Source organism: Lepidochelys olivacea, assembly GCF_965140295.1.
Source record: "Lepidochelys olivacea isolate rLepOli2 genome assembly, chromosome: 27".
Classification (NCBI taxonomy): Eukaryota; Metazoa; Chordata; order Testudines; family Cheloniidae; genus Lepidochelys; species Lepidochelys olivacea.
The window spans coordinates 15,542,170-15,560,619 of record NC_140437.1 but is presented as its reverse complement, the minus strand read 5'-3'; the positions used below and the strand labels follow the sequence as shown (position 1 = coordinate 15,560,619).

Genomic DNA, 18,450 nt, shown 5'->3' with positions numbered 1-18,450 from the left:
ACTCTCAACTCAGATGCACTGGCCAGGTAGACAGGAAAAGAACCGCGAAGTTTTGAATCTCATTTCCTGTTTGGCCAGCGTGGCAAGCTGCAGGTGACCATGCAGAGCTCATCAGCAGAGGTGACCATGATGGAGTCCCAGAATCGCAAAAGAGCTTCAGCATGGACCGAACGGGAGGTACGGGATCTGATCGCTGTATGGGGAGAGGAATCCGTGCTATCAGAACTCCGTTCCAGTTTTTGAAATGCCAAAACCTTTGTCAAAATCTCCCAGGGCATGAAGGACAGAGGCCATAACAGGGACCCGAAGCAGTGCCGCGTGAAACTGAAGGAGCTGAGGCAAGCCTACCAGAAAACGAGAGAGGGGAACGGCCGCTCCGGGTCAGAGCCCCAAACATGCCGCTTCTATGATGAGCTGCACGCCATTTTAGGGGGTTCAGCCACCACTACCCCAGCAGTGTTGTTTGACTCCTTCAATGGAGATGGAGGCAATACAGAAGCAGGTTTTGGGGACGAAGATGATGATGATGATGAGGTTTAGATAGCTCACAGCAAGCAAGCGGAGAAACCGGTTTTCCCGACAGCCAGGAACTGTTTCTCACCCTGGACCTGGAGCCAGTACTCCCCGAACCCACCCAAGGCTGCCTCCTGGACCCAGCAGCCGGAGAAGGGACCTCCGGTGAGTGTACCTTTTAAAATACTATACGTGGTTTAAAAGCAAGCATGTGAAAGGATTACTTTGCCCTGGCATTCGTGGCTCTCCTGGATGTACTCCCAAAGCCTTTGCAAAAGGTTTCTGGGGAGGGCAGCCTTCTTGCGTCCTTCATGGTAGGACACTTTACCACTCCAGACCAGTAACACGTACTCGGGAATCATTGTACAACAAAGCATTGCAGTGTATGTTTGCTGGCGTTCAAACAACATCCGTTCTTTATCTCTCTGTGTTATCCTCAGGAGAGTGAGATATAATTCATGGTCACCTGGTTGAAATAGAGTGCTTTTCTTCAGGGGACACTCAGAGGAGCCCATTCCTGCTGGGCTGTTTGCCTGTGGCTAAACAGAAATGTTTCCCGCTGTTAGCCACAGGGAGGGGGGAAGGTTGAGGGGGTAGCCACGCGGTGGGGGGAGGCAAAATGCGACCTTGTAACAAAAGCACATGTGCTATGTATGTAATGTTAACAGCAAGGTTTACCCTGAAAGAGTGTAGCCACTATTTTATAAAATGTGTCTTTTTAAATACCGCTGTCCCTTTTTTTTTCTCCACCAGCTGCATGTGTTTCAATGATCACAGGATCTTCTCCTTCCCAGAGGCTAGTGAAGCTTAGAAAGAAAAAAAAAAACACACTCGTGATGAAATGTTCTCCGAGCTCATGCTGTCCTCCCACACTGACAGAGCACAGACGAATGCATGGAGGCAAATAATGTCAGAGTGCAGGAAAGCACAAAATGACCGGGAGCAGAGGTGGCGGGCTGAAGAGAGTAAGTGGCGGGCTGAAGACAGGGCTGAAGCTCAAATGTGGCGGCAGCGTGATGAGAGGAGGCAGGATTCAATGCTGAGGCTGCTGGAGGACCAAACCAGTATGCTCCAGCGTATGGTTGAGCTGCAGCAAAGGCAGCTGGAGCACAGACTGCCACTACAGCCCCTGTGTAACCAACCGCCCTCCTCCCCAAGTTCCATAGCCTCCACACCCAGATGCCCAAGAACGCGGTGGGGGGGCCACCGGCCAACCAGCCACTCCACCACAGAGGATTGCCCAAAAAAAAGAAGGCTGGCATTCAATAAATTTTAAAGTTGTAAACTTTTAAAGTGCTGTGCTTAAAGTGCTATGTGGCATTTTCCTTCCCTCCTCCACCACCCCTCCTGGGCTACCTTGGTAGTCATCCCCCTATTTGTGTGATGAATGAATAAAGAATGCATGAATGTGAAGCAACAATGACTTTATTGCCTCTGCAAGCGGTGATTGAAGGGAGGAGGGGAGAGTGGTTAGCTTACAGGGAAGTAGAGTGAACCAAGGGGCGGGGGGTTTCATCAAGGAGAAACAAACAGAACTTTCACACCGTAGCCTGGCCAGTCATGAAACTGGTTTTCAAAGCTTCTCTGATGCGTACTGCGCCCTCCTGTGCTCTTCTAACCGCCCTGGTGTCTGGCTGCGCGTAACCAGCAGCCAGGCGATTTGCCTCAATCTCCCACCCCGCCATAAACGTCTCCCCCTTACTCTCACAGATATTGTGGAGCACACAGCAAGCAGTAAGAACAGTGGGAATATTGATTTCGCTGAGGTCTAAGCGAGTCAGTAAACTGCACCAGCGCGCCTTTAAACGTCCAAATGCACATTCTACCACCATTCTGCACTTGCTCAGCCTGTAGTTGAACAGCTCCTGACTACTGTCCAGGCTGCCTGTGTACGGCTTCATGAGCCATGGCATTAAGGGGTAGGCTGGGTCCCCAAGGATACATATAGGCATTTCAACATCCCCAACAGTTATTTTCTGGTCTGGGAATAAAGTCCCTTCCTGCAGCTTTTGAAACAGACCAGAGTTCATGAAGATGCGAGCATCATGCACCTTTCCCGGCCATCCCACGTTGATGTTGGTGAAACGTCCCTTGTGATCCACCAGAGCTTGCAGCACTATCGAAAAGTACAGCTTGCGGCTTATGTACTCGGCGGCTTGGTGCTCCGGTGCCAAGATAGGGATATGGGTTCCGTCTATGGCCTCACCACAGTTAGGGAATCCCATTGCCGCAAAGCCATCCACTATGACCTGCACATTTCCCAGGGTCACTACCCTTGATATCAGCAGATCTTTGATTGCGTGGGCTACTTGCATCACAGCAGCCCCCACAGTAGATTTGCCCACTCCAAATTGATTCCCAACTGACCGGTAGCTGTCTGGCGTTGCAAGCTTCCACAGGGCTATCGCCACTCACTTCTCAACTGTGAGGGCTGCTCTCATCTTGGTATTCATGTGCCTCAGGGCAGGGGAAAGCAAGTCACAAAGTTCCATGAAAGTGCCCTTATGCATGCGAAAGTTTCGCAGCCACTGGGAATCGTCCCAGACCCGCAACACTATGCGGTCCCACCAGTCTGTGCTTGTTTCCCGAGCCCAGAATCGGCGTTCCACAGCATGAACCTGCCCCATTAGCACCATGATGCATGCACTGGCAGGGCCCATGCTTTCAGAGAAATCTGTGTCCATGTCCTGATCACTCACGTGACTGCGCTGACGTCGCCTCCTCGCCCGGTATCGCTTTGCCAGGTTCTGGTGCTGCATATACTGCTGGATAATGCGTGTGGTGTTTAATGTGCTCCTAATTGCCAAAGTGAGCTGAGCGGCCTCCATGCTTGCCTTGGTATGGCGTCCGCACAGAAAAAAGGCACGGAACGATTGTCTGCCGTTGCTCTGACGCAGGGAGGGGCAACTGAGGACATGGCTTACACGGTTGGCTTCAGGGAGCTAAAATCAACAAAGGGGGTGGCTTTACATCAAGGGGTATTTCAGGCAGGACTTCACGGAGGGTTCCAATAAGAAATGGTGCACCTAAGTTATTGTTCTTATTGGAACAAGGAGGTTAGCCTGGCCTCTGATTGATACATGGCTAGATTTACCTCGCTGCACCTTCTCTGTGAGTGACTGCAGTGTGACCTAGAGGAATGAGTCCCCTAGACAGGGGAGGAGGCAAATGAGTACAAAACAAATCTGGTCTATTTCTTGTTTTGATCCACTCCATCTATCTTTTACATCTTTGGCTGGCAGCAGACGGTGCAGAAGGACTGCATGCCATCCACATCTCATGGCTGCTCGGCAGAAGATGGTACAGTACGACTGCTAGCCATCCTCATCTCTTGCCTGCCCGGCAGAAGATGGTACAGTACGACTGCTAGCAATCCGTATCGCCTGCCTGCTCACCATAAGACGGTTCAATAGGACGGACTGCAGGACTAAAGAGAATGACCTGGTCAAGTCACTCCAGATTTAGTCCCTGCGCCCATGTCTGCCCAGGCGCTCCCAGCCGACGTGGCCAGGAGCACCTCGGACACGACAAGAACGGCTACCAGTCATACTGCACCGTCTGCTGCCAGAAGGCAATGGGTTGCTGCTACTGTGTAGCAATGCCATACCACGTCTGCCAGCACCCAGGAGACATAGGGTGACGGTTACCTGAGCGGGCTCCATGCTTGCCGTGGTATGGTGTCTGCACAGGTAACTGAGGAAAAAAGGCGCGAAACGATTGTCTGCCCTTGCTTTCATGGAGGGAGGGAGGGAAGGGGGGCCTGACGATATGTACCCAGAACCACCGGCGACAATGTTTTAGCCCCATCAGGCATTGGGATCTCAACCCAGAATTCCACTGGGCAGCGGAGACTGCGGGAACTGTGGGATAGCTATCCACAGTGCAATGCTCCTTAAGTCGACTCTAGCCTCGGTACTGTGGAAGCATTCCGCCGAGTTAATGCACTTAATGTACTTAGAGCATTTTCTGTGGGGACACACACACTTGAATATATAAAACCGATTTCTAAAAAACTGACTTCTATAAATTCAACCTTATTCCGTAGTGTAGACATACCCTAGGGGCTTACACCTTTTTAAAAAATGTACATTTCTAAAAGAGCCAAACCATCAAAAGGTGGAATTCAGTTTATCGCCTTCTCATTCCAGCACAGCTGCCAACTTCTATTTGGACAATGTCGAGCTGCTTGGTTTGTGTAGCAATGAATTTAGATGCTCCCTCCCTGAGACAGGCCAACAGCTGGCTTATTGACTCTGAAAGGTGAATTCATGTTTCATTTTTGGCACTAGTTGTGGTTAATTTAGACATCTGTTTTGCCAAAATAGCTGTGTGCCAATAGTTTCTGTACTATCTAACATGATTGCATCGATAGTCCATTGAGAAAGGGCATTCATACGTTAAGGCAAGCTGCCAATTGACTTTTGAATGTAGGCCAAACTCCACTGGGAAGTCAGAAAGAGTTTTTTCCTAGAGAAATGGTGGTATCTACTAGTTTCCTAAGGAATTTTTACTCCACAAATATACATTTCTCTGGCTTGGTCTCCCTGGCCCTAAGGAGTTTGCCTTTTCCAAATTGGTTCACAATAAGGTCACGCAGCTTTAAAATCCTCCCCCTCATGGTTTGATTGCCTTCTGTTCAGTCCCCGCTCTGCTGCCCCATAATCTCCTGCCTTGTCTCAGCATACAGCGCAGTGGCTTTGCATCTACCTCCATATTGATTTCTCCTTCGGTAGCTTTATTTCTGCTCCAAATGAGTGAAGAACAGCACACAATTGAATGGCTCACCTATTGGAGGCTCAGCAAACCGTAGTCTGTGCCTACTTGGTCAGGCCATAGGAACCAACTTAATAGGAAGGGAACAGAGCTTGACTGTTTGCCAGAAGCTGGGAATAGGCGACAGGGGATGGGTCATGATGATTACCTGTTCTGTTCATTCCCTCTGGGGTACCTGGCATTGGCCACTGTCGGAAGACAGGATACTGGCCTAGATGGACCTGTGGTCTGACCTAATATGGCTGTTCTTATGACTTGAATAGGCTGGGTTGAAGGTCAAAGCGATACATTGGATGGTAGCCTTTTGACAGCTGCATATCTTTAAAGGCCTCATCCAGCTCACCTTGACGTCAAAGGCAAAACTCTGTGTTGTCAGAGGAAATGGTGGTGGTGATGGGAGAGAGTAAAGAATCTCTCAGAAAATCCTGACTGGATTTGAAGAAGTTGGAACGATAGAAATGTGCTGGACGTTTCTTCATAGAATATATTTTGGCGACTTACCTTGCTGTAGACTCTGCTAGTACTACCAGAGCAGGCAGTATCCTGCCCTTTCACAAAGCTTTTCTGAACCCCTTGGTCCTACTGTTATTGAAGAGTGGTCATAATTTGTTGCTTTCCAATGGAATTACTTAATCTCTCTCATAGGAAACAGATTTGACTTGGGTTAATGCTGATAATATTTAGATAAGTGTCTGCCTCTCCCCCTCCAATGACTGTTTGAACAGAAGTTAAACGGCATGGATTATATTCTTGCTGCCACTCCTCTGTGAGGGGGGGAAAAGGCAAGTACGACAACATAGCAGTCAAATGTCAGGAGATGTATTTCATCAAAATAAATGCTGTGTAGAACTTAAAAGCAAAATGAGTATTTTCATGGTTGTTTGAAATTATAGCTGATTTTCTTCATCCAGTAAATCAAAACTAGAAGAGTCTTCATGCAGATATACTATTAAATAACGTGCTAATTTTTTTTAACCAGCTTCTCAAGGTTTGATTCCGACTGATAGCTATCTTTATTAGCCTAGTAAATAACAATGTAGAGCTGTACAGTGAACTAGAAGGATGTTTTGTACAATATTTTTATGCCCAGAGTCATATCCTCCAAAATAATTTGGAACAACTCCAAGAGGTGGCTCTCTTTAGTAAAAAGAAAAGGAGTACTTGTGGCACCTTAGAGACTAACCAATTTATTTGAGCATAAGCTTTCGTGAGCTACGAAAGCTTATGCTCAAATAAATTGGTTAGTCTCTAAGGTGCCGCAAGTACTCCTTTTCTTTTTGCGAATACAGACTAACACGGCTGTTACTCTGAAACCTCTCTTTAGTAAATGAATGTTGCTATATGTAGGATCTAGAAAGGACTAGTTAGATCTCTTCCAAACTTCTGAAAGCACAGAATGCTTCCCTGTTGTACAGTCTCATTTTAAACCAGTCATGGGATATTAACAAAAAATGTTTAAGTAGGGTTGGATTATCTATGCTTGGGTTTTTATGTTCTGTTTCTACTGTGCAGACTGCATAATTCAGATTAGGGTGAGGAGAAGTCCAGTATTTAATTATGACCCATACTGTGTGTGTATTGGAGGAGGAACCCTGTTTCATCATTGCCTAGCCATGCAGGGCAACCTGTTTTTCCCCTCTAGCAGTTTCTCTGAGGAGAAAAGCCTGTCCTTGGAGTTACATTGGAAAACGAACTTCAGGGCATTCAGTGTGCTCCTGTGTTCTCTCCAGCAACTGTGAGGTGCTACAAGCTTGAGCCAAGTTGTGAAGCAGCCAATGTGCACAGCAGAGCAGTGACTTGCTGAAACAGTATTCGTTCATAGTCTGATTCTGCTGAGTCGTTCTTTGGTATCCGTGAGAAAAGACTAGGGGAAAAGTAGTGCAGACAGCATTTAGAAGTGTCTTTTTTGCCTTTTTAAAAAAAAAAAAAAAAAGAGTAATCTTATTAGCTATTTAAGAGAATGATTTTAAATTTGTTTGTCTTCCATGAACCTAGTCATTGTCAGGCAACCACTCCCAAGCAACCAGTCTAGCTTGGGCAGTCAAAAACCCCACAAGAAGAGTGCAGGGAGGCTATTGAGGGAGGTGTGGCAAGAGAAATGAAAAGTAAGATTAAGAACCCTGTAATCTACGTATATTGGACCATACAGAGATGGACTTTTAGGATCAGGAAAACTTTTCATGTGCTTTTATTTACTCTGACCTCAGAGGTGTACCCTCAAGGGTGAAAGGGGCAATTGTCAGCCATGTTAGCATCCTTTATACCTTGGGTCCTGTTACTGGAATATTTATTAATGGCTTGGAATTTCTATGGAGGAAGAAGAATTATAATTTGTGGAAAGTGAGCTTGCCTTATGGTTTAGCTGTGGTTGTGTTCTATAGATACTTGTGCTTCATGTAACAAGAATCCAGAGAGACAATAAAAGTATTTTCCTCGCTTCCAACATGCCCGTAGTCCTCACATGACGGCTGATACATTGGCTGATATCTTCCCTCAAATTAAGTATGACATTTGTATGCTGAGGATTTATTAAAAGATTTCAGACAAGGTATTGGATTCCTTTCTGAACACCCAGTACTGGAGTCAGAGCTGGGTGTAATAATGAAATGCATGTTAGCACCAGAAAATGAGGTTGAAAAAAGCGGTCATACTTCCAGTATGTCGGTGTGGACCCTACAGCAGGTGTGCATGTGCCTTGTGCATATGAGATTGAAATTTTCTGATTAGCAGAGTTTGTTGTCCTTCATGCTTCTGTGTAAGGGCATAAAGGATAAATTTCAGAGTGACAGCCGTGTTAGTCTGTATTCGCAAAAAGAAAAGGAGGACTTGTGGCACCTTAGAGACTAACCAATTTATTTGAGCATAAGCTTTCGTGAGCTACAGCTCACTTCATCGGATGCATACTGTGAAAAGTGTAGAAGATCTTTTTATATACACACAAAGCATGAAAAAATACCTCCTCCCACCCCACTCTCCTCCTGGTAATAGCTTATCTAAAGTGATCACTCTCCTTACAATGTGTATGATAATCAAGGTGGGCCATTTCCAGCACAAATCCAGGTTTTCTCACCCCCGCCCCCCCCCCACACCCACACCCACAAACCCACTCTCCTGCTGGGTTTGTGGGTGGGGGGGGAGGTGTGTGAGAGAACCTGGATTTGTGCTGGAAATGGCCCAACTTGATTATCATACACATTGTAAGGAGAGTGATCACTTTAGATAAGCTATTACTAGGAGGAGAGTGGGGTGGGAGGAGGTATTTTTTCATGCTTTGTGTGTATATAAAAAGATCTTCTACACTTTTCACAGTATGCATCCGATGAAGTGAGCTGTAGCTCACGAAAGCTTATGCTCAAATAAATTGGTTAGTCTCTAAGGTGCCACAAGTACTGCTTTTCTTTTTGCATAAAGGATAAAGTGATTGCAACCCTCCCTCAGCTCCTTCTGACTATCTGTGGCAGTGAGATAGAACTTGGTAAGTCTCCTATCTGCTACTTTTCTTTTGAGCTTCATACTCCTCTTCTAGACAAGTTCTGTCATAACCAGCCCTCCTGCACCCCCCTTATTTTTGGTTACTACTTTAATTTGGACCTTCCTGAAATAGTGCAGAAAGTGGTCTAAAATTTTCATCTAGACCAGTCAGTCAGCCTACCTTAGTTTTGGGAAAAAGAATGCTCTGTGCTGGGAGATGAGAAATTGCACACCCTAAAAGATAGGAATTATTTTGGTGAAGTTCTCTGGCCTGTTACACAGGAGGTCAGAATAGATAACAACAGTGGTCCCTTCTGGCCTTGGAATCTATGAATGTATATTGAAAGGACCAAACAATTCAAACTGTCTCCCTGTCTGTTTATAGCCATAGCCAGACATTTTAAAAGTCAAGCCATCTCTTCACAGAGAACATTGAAATGGATAACAGCGTATCTCGCTGTGTTAGCTGGCTGGTGAGCCTCTCACTCCACCAGGACACAAGCAGTGTCCTCCATCTGCTTCAAGAATGTGCCGGTATCAAATCTGTAAGGTGGCAACTCACTGACCTTTGTTAAACACCATGCCTTAGACTTGGCTGCCAGGTGAGCAGTATTTCAATCGCTGTTCAACTGATTCAGCTTGAACTCCTCATTCCCACTGTCCTCAGGAGATGTTGCTTGCAGGTGTCCCACAATGGGGTCAACTCTAACACCGAAAGGATTATTACTTACCCTGCAGTAACTGTGGTCCTTCAAGATGATATAGTCAATGTGGATCCCACTGCCTTCTCTCCCTTCCCTCTCTTAGAAATCCTCAGTTATACTGGCCTTTTTTATTGCAAAGAAACTGGAGGAAGGTTGCCTGTGCTCCATCTTTTATGCCCTTGGATGGGCGCATGAGGTAGCCCAGGGTGATGCACTGCCCCAACGGATCCGCTCTGCCAAAAAGAGAGAATCCTCTTGTGCACAGGAGGCCCATGTGCTCCTATAGCGAAATCCACTCGGACTCTGATGTCTTGAAGTGTTACAGTTACTGTAGAATAAGTAAGTGTTCTTTTCCCACCCTGCTGTGGACTGGCTGCCAAAAGGGTGTTTGCAGTGTTGTTGTTGTGTTGGTCTCTGGATAGGAGAGACAAAGTAGATGAGGTAGTATCTTTTATTGGACCATCTTCTCTTGGTGAAAGAGACGAGCTTTTGAGCTTCACAGAGCTCTTCTTCAGGTCTGGAGAAAGTAACCAGTGTCCAAGCTACAAGGTGGGTCGGATTGTTAAGCATAAGCATCATTGAGGCATGACAGTGGCTGTCTCCCTACTCATTCAAAGCTATCTGGCTACACAACTGTCCATACATGTGGAAGAGCCTGTTTATGTAAATGACTGTCCAGATCACTGCAGTCAGTAGGGCTTCCTCAATACTGCGTAGAAATGATGCTGGCTTGCGGAAAACAGATGAATTATGGGAGTTTTAGTTTGACCCAAGCCACAGACTTCTGGTTGGCATTTCACACTGCATCGAGAAAAATCATAGAATATGTAGAATCCAGTGGCAGAACACTGCACCATGGGATATGTGCCCAGAATGCTGTGTGGGTATTTTTAAAAAAAAAACACAAAAAACGCAGAGCTTTGTGCATGCAATGATTCACAAGGGAAGTAACTTAAGACAGCATAAATAAAGCTGTGTAGAAGCACTCTTTTGCTGTAGTTATAACGGGAAAATACACTGAAAAACCTTTCCCTGGTAGACAAGGCCTTAACTGCTTTGCTGATAAAACACTCAATGCTCTGCTGTAGGCTTCTTATTGTTCTGTCACACCCATGCTGCGCTCTCCTCTCTCCTCTGTCCAGGAAAGAGCTACTTAAGAGCCTGTGCAGAGTTGCTGAGCACCAGAGGTCACAAGGTTAATGAAAACAAGGGCTTGCAATCCTATTTCCTACAGCAAAGCTAAACAAAATGGCTAATGAGGGTGACCTTCAGCATGTTGACAAATGAGACCTCCAGCGAGGCACACGTCTGTGAATTAATTTTTGTCTGTCTTTATGAGAAGTGGATGTGATAAATAGCTTATTTCCTTTCAAGGTAGTCAGCAGACATGCTTCCACTGATAATGATGTCAAAGTTTTTCACTTTCTTTTGATAATGCTATTTGCTGTAGCATATCATGTCATTCCACGCTGCCAGTCTCCACTTCTGAAAAATTTCAAACCCATGGCTTTGCTACTTACAGATTACCTTGTGAAAATAATTGTACTATCTTTGAATACAAAGCATGGACATTAATGTTCATAAACTGCTTTGTCCTGCTGGTTTGTTGGCGGCAGCAGCAGCCTTGATAACCCCTCCTAATTCTTACATGATGTAAAGTGGAATTTGTCAGCAGTACATGTTTGTTCATTATTTCAAGTGCCTTTTCCCCCCAGCTTTACCGCTGACTTAGATGCAGAGAATAAATTGCACAATCCCAAGCTGTGGATGCATTTCACAATTAATATAAAACAGTTTCTGTAACACATTAGCCCAGGGATCTTGCCAGGCTTATAAATCATGCAAAGAAAAACAAACTACCCACAATATTTTCCAAACTCCGAGTGTTTCCCAAACCTTGCTTTTGCCCCCTTCTCCTGAGTTAACCAGCCTGTCTTTCCACCTCTTACACCAAGACCAGAGGTTCTCAACCTGTGGACCTGGGCTGCTTGCTGCCCAATCAGCACACAGCAGCGGCCCATGTGACATTCTCAGGACCATACAGATAATATTGGATGCAGTCCACATAACACATTGTGGGACGCATATGGTTGAGAACCACTGTCCTAGACCCTCTTGGGGAGGGATGAACTGAGTCTTGCAGGATCTCCTTGAAGGTCACTGTATCCAGGCTCTCCCAAATAAAGGAAGTAAGTAAAGCCTAGAACAATGGACACCTTACCAAGAACACCGTGCTGCCAGCCCCCTCCTACTTATGCTAAAGGACTGTTCATTTGAGCACCTCATGGTCCCAACTGTTGCAGTATCTGTGTCCACCAACCTGGAAGCAGTAGGCAGAGAGATTTGTCAATCATCCACTTTATATAAAGGTACTACTCCACCCCCTTACTATCAGTCTTTGCCTCTTCACTCCTGTTTCTTTTCAGTTTTAGCTTCCTCTCTTGCCCATCTGGAGAAAGATCAGAAGTTGGTGAGGCTTGGGAGTGAGAAGGAGTTTTCTGAAGTAAACTAGGGGTGAAGGAGGGGAATAACTTGCTGGAGGGTTTCCAAATCCTTGCCCAACTTCTACAGTGCCCTCAGCTCTCATCCCAGGTCCCTCCTAGTTCAAGTCTGGCAGTAATTATGGCAGCAACTTCCTGCTGCGTTGGGGTGCATTGAGTCTTTAGGTGCCCCATCTTTCCTGGGTTAGCTTAATGCTCGGGAGCATTTATGTTTGTGAAGTTCTGTCTTCTTTGTGGCACCTTGAAACTCTTTGATGTGTATCGGCTACATTATCTAACCAAATTCCTCACTAGCAAAGCCTGCATAATAATCACAGCAGTTTTAAAATATTACCTAGATATTTCCACAATAAAACTAATCCTGTTATGTAAAAGGGAAAAAATGGATGCCTCAAGTGTGTGCAGAAAATTCTGGGATTTAATAGTTCAATTGACCCACAAATCCCCTACAGCCACGTACAGTAGACAAAATCTGGGGGTGAATAGGGTTAAATTAGTCATTGATGTTTCTAACCTTATATAAACACTTACTCCAGTAACAAAGGCACCTTGAATGAAAGTAAACGGACCATACCTTGTAAATAGTTACCTGTCAGAGTAACAAAAAAAATAGCTTATCCCCTTAACCCTTTATATAATGCAAATGTTAACAAGTTTCCTTCTTTCTAAAAATTCTTCAATTTTAAATATTAATACACGCATTTCATATATGCATGGGTATGTGTACTGTCTTTTCTCTTAACTAAATAAGTCTTGTCTTTGCAATAAACTATTGACCGAGTGATAAATTCAATTTTATAGTTGCCATCATGAGCATTTGCTGTTTAATGTCTTTTTGATCTCTATTTGATCCAAACTCCAAGTGTTCCCCAACCATGCTTTTGCGCCCTTCTCCTCAGTTAGTCTGCTTGTCTTCCCATCTCTTACTGCTAGACCAGTGGTTCTCAACAGTGTTTAACACCTTATTTCTTCAGAGTTTAAGTGGATTTTGTACTTCATTTGTATATGTTTAAATGACTTGAGAGTAGAAAAACTGAGCCCAGTGAAAAATAACAAAGTACAACAATCTGCTTCTAGGATTCTGATAAATAGGGCAATAAGTAGATGGACTTCTATGCACCAAACTGTTCAGAATACTTAGGAGTGCCCTCATGCAAAGGAATGGCATTCCATGTAGGAGTGACCCAGCCATCTCACTCCTAACACACGTGACCTAGACAATTACACAGGCACACTAATGAACTCCGCTGACTTTATGCAAATTGCACTTACCTTCTATTTCAAAGCGAGATACTCCTTCTACCTCATCCTTGGGGCATGAGGACGACAATGCTTTTAATCATTTCTCATATTGTAGTATTTAATTCTTAATTATCGCAGGAAATTATATATAAATTCCTGAAGTGGGACCAGATCCTCATATTTTACTGAGGTGTTTAACTTGTTATTCACTCCACTGAGTGCCATCGGAGCTATGCAACTGTTAAGGATAAAGGGATTTTTCACTGGTAAACAAACAGATTTTGTACAACTGTTCTCTTGTGTTGAACTATAACTCTTTATCCTGCTATTTCCTTAACTAATTGAACATTTCTGACTGCTGAGCTACAAGGTAGCAGGAAGCGTCTGTTTCGATTAAATAATCATTTAGTTTACTCTGTCAGCAAATACTACAAGGTACAAGATTAAATATTTCATAGCAGTCCAATATCTGGGACTCTGCTTTCATTTGTTAACTGCTTGTTCTGCACTTTTATTTGCAGTCAAGCTTTCATCTGCATTACAAAGAAGTTCTCTATCTTCAAGCTTTTTTTTAAGCTTTCCACTTTTTTTATTTTTAGATGCAAATAACCAAAATACCTTTTTATAAATAAAGTTTCTCTTTGTTTTCTTTACAGAATATTCTCTTTTCTGGATGTGGTCACTCTGTGTCGTTGTGCTCAGGTTTCCAGGGTAAGAATCTTTATGTATCAGTTAAAATCTATCAGCACTATTCTTCTTCTTCTGACTCTGACATTTCCAGATTGCCCTCTTTATCTCAGATTGGGAAGAACATGCCAGCAAACTCTGTTCAAAGAATGTCTCAGCTATTTATACATATTCCTCTTTCTCTATAGTTAATCTAGTGATGCCAGGAGTTTCTGGTATTTCCCACAGCAGTTTGTGAGTTTGAATGTCTAGCTATATCCCTTTGGTGGCAGCTAAGGACCTATTGAAGAAGAAAAGTCAGCTACATCAATACTTTAAAAAACATGTTTTCTGAACAGTTTTTAGATGGGGTACAGAAGGGCTGCTTTAAACAGGGGAAAATGTTCAATTCACTTTAGCTGAATGATGTTTTTAAATGAGTTGTGCTAATATCTGGGCTTTGAATGCAGATGTACCATGTTCATGAATTAAACTTTAACGCAACAAAGAGAACCCAATGAACAGTTACCCTTCTGCTCCAATGTAGCTGATGGAAATATAGATGGAAGGAGTCCGGAGTATTTCATTCAGTGTTTAAGTAGTAAAGTAGTTCGTAACTTCATGCAACTCAGCAAACATAGTTCAACTCGAGACTCCTTGAGGGAAAATGGGTGTGAAACTTCCACTAACTCGAATGCCAATTCAACCGGAGCTACTAGACTTGTTTTATGGACTCTTGTCCAGAATTTCTGCTTTTTATCTTGCTATCATCTAATAAGACACATATCTTGTTCACAGAAAAATTACCGTAATGAATCATCTAGTTCTAAATGCTTATATAAAAATCCTTGTCTGTGGAGTCACTAGTATATTGGAATTACCTTATTGGCCGATCCCAGTATCCACTGACTCTGTAGGAGAAAGCTGAATAGTTTTGGGTCCACTTGATGATACGCTGTCCATGGACTTGCTTTTCTTAATGGTAGCCCTCAATAATACAAAAATGATATCATAAATTGCTTTTATTTGCAATTGAAGACACCACCCAGCCCCTAGACACGATGGTCATAATCATGTGTTTGGATCCTACTAGATTTTTATGCTAAGGATGACTTCATTTTCTCAAAGGAGCAACTCTGGCTATTAACTGGCTCACATAGGCTTCCAAAGGCATTTACCCATCTTATCTATTATTCCCATTTTGTCACACCCTTGCCTTTTCACTGGGCACCTGTGAACACATTGGAGCTCAGAAAGACAGATGACATGCAGCCTTCTTTTAATGTGAAAATATTGCTAAGTCTAGCCTGTACGCAAATGTATAGTACTCTCACTGGATCACACATTACAACGTGCATTGTCTGACTCTGTACCATGAATTAAGTCCACTGGTACATTTCTTTTCCACTTCATATTTTCCTGGTTTGGGGGGGAGTAATTAAATGAAAAACAGGACATAAAAGCAATATCACAATTGAGATTTTAAATGCACAGAAATCGGACAACTCCATTAATACCATTATGGTTCCATCAGCTACTGTAAACTCTACCTCCTTGTGCATGCAATATGCAGTATTTCATCATACTGTAATGGTAACTTCAGTGCATGACTTGTGTGATTGGGTATTATGAATAGAATGAAGGCAGAGTTACAGGTGTTGTGAGAACGTAACTTTATATTTTATGACTTATGTATTTAAAACTGCAATCATATCATTACTTTAATGTACCTTTTTGCATTTAATAAACACAAGCTACAGGCCTCCAATTACTTGTTCTCACTCACAGGGTAAGTAATACATATTTTTAAAAGCCTGTCAGTTTCTTCTCTTGAAAAAATCACTTTTTAAAGTGAACAAAAGCGGTCACGGTGCTACAGAAATGTTTTGCAAAGTGCATTTTATTAATGAGGTGAAACTTTAACAATGGATTCTTCTTTGGAGGTCTCTGTGTATTCCTGCTTGTGGAATATGGCATCTCTGCCATAGAGCTGTGGAACTGCTTTATAAAACCTTGTCCCCAGGGGAAATGGGAGAGATCTCATGCAAAGTCACACTTGCCCTACTCTACGGGCATGCCCCCCCTCTCCTCCCTGCACCTGCCTCAGTTCCTGTGCAGCCTAGTGTAAACAGAACTTACTTTGTGGCCTTGGTCTAGCTTATTTTTCTTGTGGTTAGAGTAGCATAGGATAGTTTAGCTTACACATCTTGTCCTTGTAACCTTGGGCCCCTCACCTGGGCCATATTAGGACACCGACCCTCATAAGGGCTTCAAGAAATGCACTTGGCAGTCATACTAGAGACTGACTCCTGAGGCCAGTGCCTTCTCTGTCTGCGTGAGACTCTCTGGTAACCCAGTGTGCAATTTGCCATGCCATCATCACTCCTTGCACTAGAAGAGAGAAGCTTCGAGCTGTGGACTCATCTGGCTTCTCTATGCCTACACCGGATACTCTGGGCTTATTGAGGGTACTGAAACCAGTCTCTACGCCAAAGACCTCTGCAGAGGATCCAAGACTCATTTTGCTGCTCCGGCCTTGGCACCACCTTTTATATCCGCCTCAAGGTCTACATCTCCTCAGTCTCATTGCCCAGCACCACCAATGCCAGCTAAATCAAAAGTGGCACTGAGACCAAACCTACAGTGTGTATTAAGGCCTTCATAGCCATGGTGAATACACAGGAAGTGCTTGTCTTGGCATATCATGCTTATTTGGTACAGTTACCCTCAGCCCTGACTCCAGACCTATCTTCTAGCAATGATGCCTCTTTCTCAGCATTGCAAGTCCATGCAGAAACCATCAGGGTAAAAGTAAGGAGAAGAGGAAATGCACTCCTGTGAAAATCATGACTGGCATGACTCTAGGGACGTGTGTGTGTGTGTGTGTGTGTGTAAGAAGAGCAAGGAGATAATAGGAAGCTTTAGGGCTTCAGCAAGGTTGCAATGTCATCCTCACCCCCTTTCTGCTCCCATAACCCCAGTTTGTGGAGAAATACTGATAAGTGATGAAGTTTTGGAACTTGGGAGACACTAACTTGACATATCAAATAGCTTTATAGTGGAAGAACCTTTTATGAAAGTGGATTGGACTTACTAAGGAGAAATGCCCAAAACTCCCTGAAATTTCTTAATTCTTTTTTCTGAGAAGTTTAATTTTTAGTGTTGATTGAATCTTTTCACTTAATGGCCTGTAGGAAATTAGTCTCTCCCCACAGTGCATACTCTCAGTCCTTTCAAAGCAGGAAGGTGCTTCTCTTGGCAGTGATAGTTCCAAATATGATGGAGTTTTTCCATCATTCTGAGGTAATCTTTGAGATGCAGAGACTTCCAATACAGGTTCCCAACTACATCTACCTGCACTGACCTTATCATGGAAATCTGGTCTCAAAATATTATAGATGTGGCAAATAGTATAAGGAAGCTAACCGTCAATGTATTAATTATAAACTCTCCCTGTTTCCCCTTCTTTCCCTCCCTAGCTATTGAAACCTGCTTAGTCCCAGCCATCCTTACACTTACTAATTTATATTGCAGTATCACCCAAGAGCCCTAGTTGGGTTCAGGGTCCTATTGTGCTATACATGGTAAAAACACATTACACAAAGATGCTTTTTGTGCTGAAGAGCTTTCAGTCAAAGTATAAGATTAGATAACAGGCAGATGCAACAAATGAAAGTGGGGAGCACAAGATAACAATGAGAGAGTTATGAACAGCATGAGGAGCAGTGGGGTCACACACATCAAACCTTTGCACTGTAGGTACTGGGCACATTTATATAGTCGTCCTCCTCTCCCGCCCCCCCCGCTTCCAATAAGGGTCCTCTTAGCATATAGAATGCACCTAGGTTTTTAGGAGTCCTCCCCATGGAGATATAGTTAACAATTTGAACCTTAAATATATAGTCTCTGTGTGTTAGTCCATTGTTCTTTGAGTGGCCTCTGCATATTCCCACTTGTAGGATCAAGGCACCTGTGCCACAAGCTTCCAGAAAGCAGTGTCCATTGAGGCCACTCGTCTCATGCCCCCATCCTAATGAGTTCTGGGAGTATGAAAGGGGGAGTGGCCCCAACTACCCCTCAGTCCCTTTCTAAATGCCAAAGATGCAGCAAGCTCAGATCGCACGGTGTCCTCGACACTTTTCCTGTCAGTTTTTCTTTTTTCTCTTTTTACCTTTTTGAGGCAAATTTTGTTTGTACTGAGTTATCCTTTAGCTAGGTTTTTCTTTTAAAAGACATGAGGAAATGCCTGTCGAGCATGGGCTTTGTCTGGACACAGGAGCAGATTGGGCCTGCTCACAGTGGGGAGGTTCCTCCAGTCAGCTAAGCTGACACTGAATAAGTTCGCAGTCAGCTTCAATGATTGTCTTGCAGGAATGGGTTTGGCTGTCTCTCGCACCCATGCACATGGGAGGCATCTCAGGCTGGTCACTATAAAAGTCTCTGCGTCTGTCCAGGTTGACCTGGATACCTAGCTATGTGCCGAAATTGGCTCTCTGGCTGTTGGATTCAATTTCCAATGGATCTGGATCCGTAGAGCTCAGGTCCAGCAGCCTAGTGTGGATCTAGGCCTGCAAAACCAA

The 18,450-nt window shown here is 44.1% G+C and overlaps 1 protein-coding gene across 5 annotated transcripts in view; it reads left to right on the top strand.

The window, feature by feature from the left end:
- The window catches only part of FBXL20 (F-box and leucine rich repeat protein 20), a 72,193-nt gene that overhangs the window by 22,998 nt on the left and 30,745 nt on the right, over positions 1-18,450 (top strand). For all 5 annotated transcript variants that reach the window (XM_084615939.1, XM_084615937.1, XM_084615938.1 and 2 more), the window contains one exon: positions 13,861-13,915. In XM_084615939.1, coding sequence (XP_084472065.1) covers positions 13,861-13,915 — 55 coding nt within the window. The remainder of the gene's footprint in view (positions 1-13,860; positions 13,916-18,450) is intronic.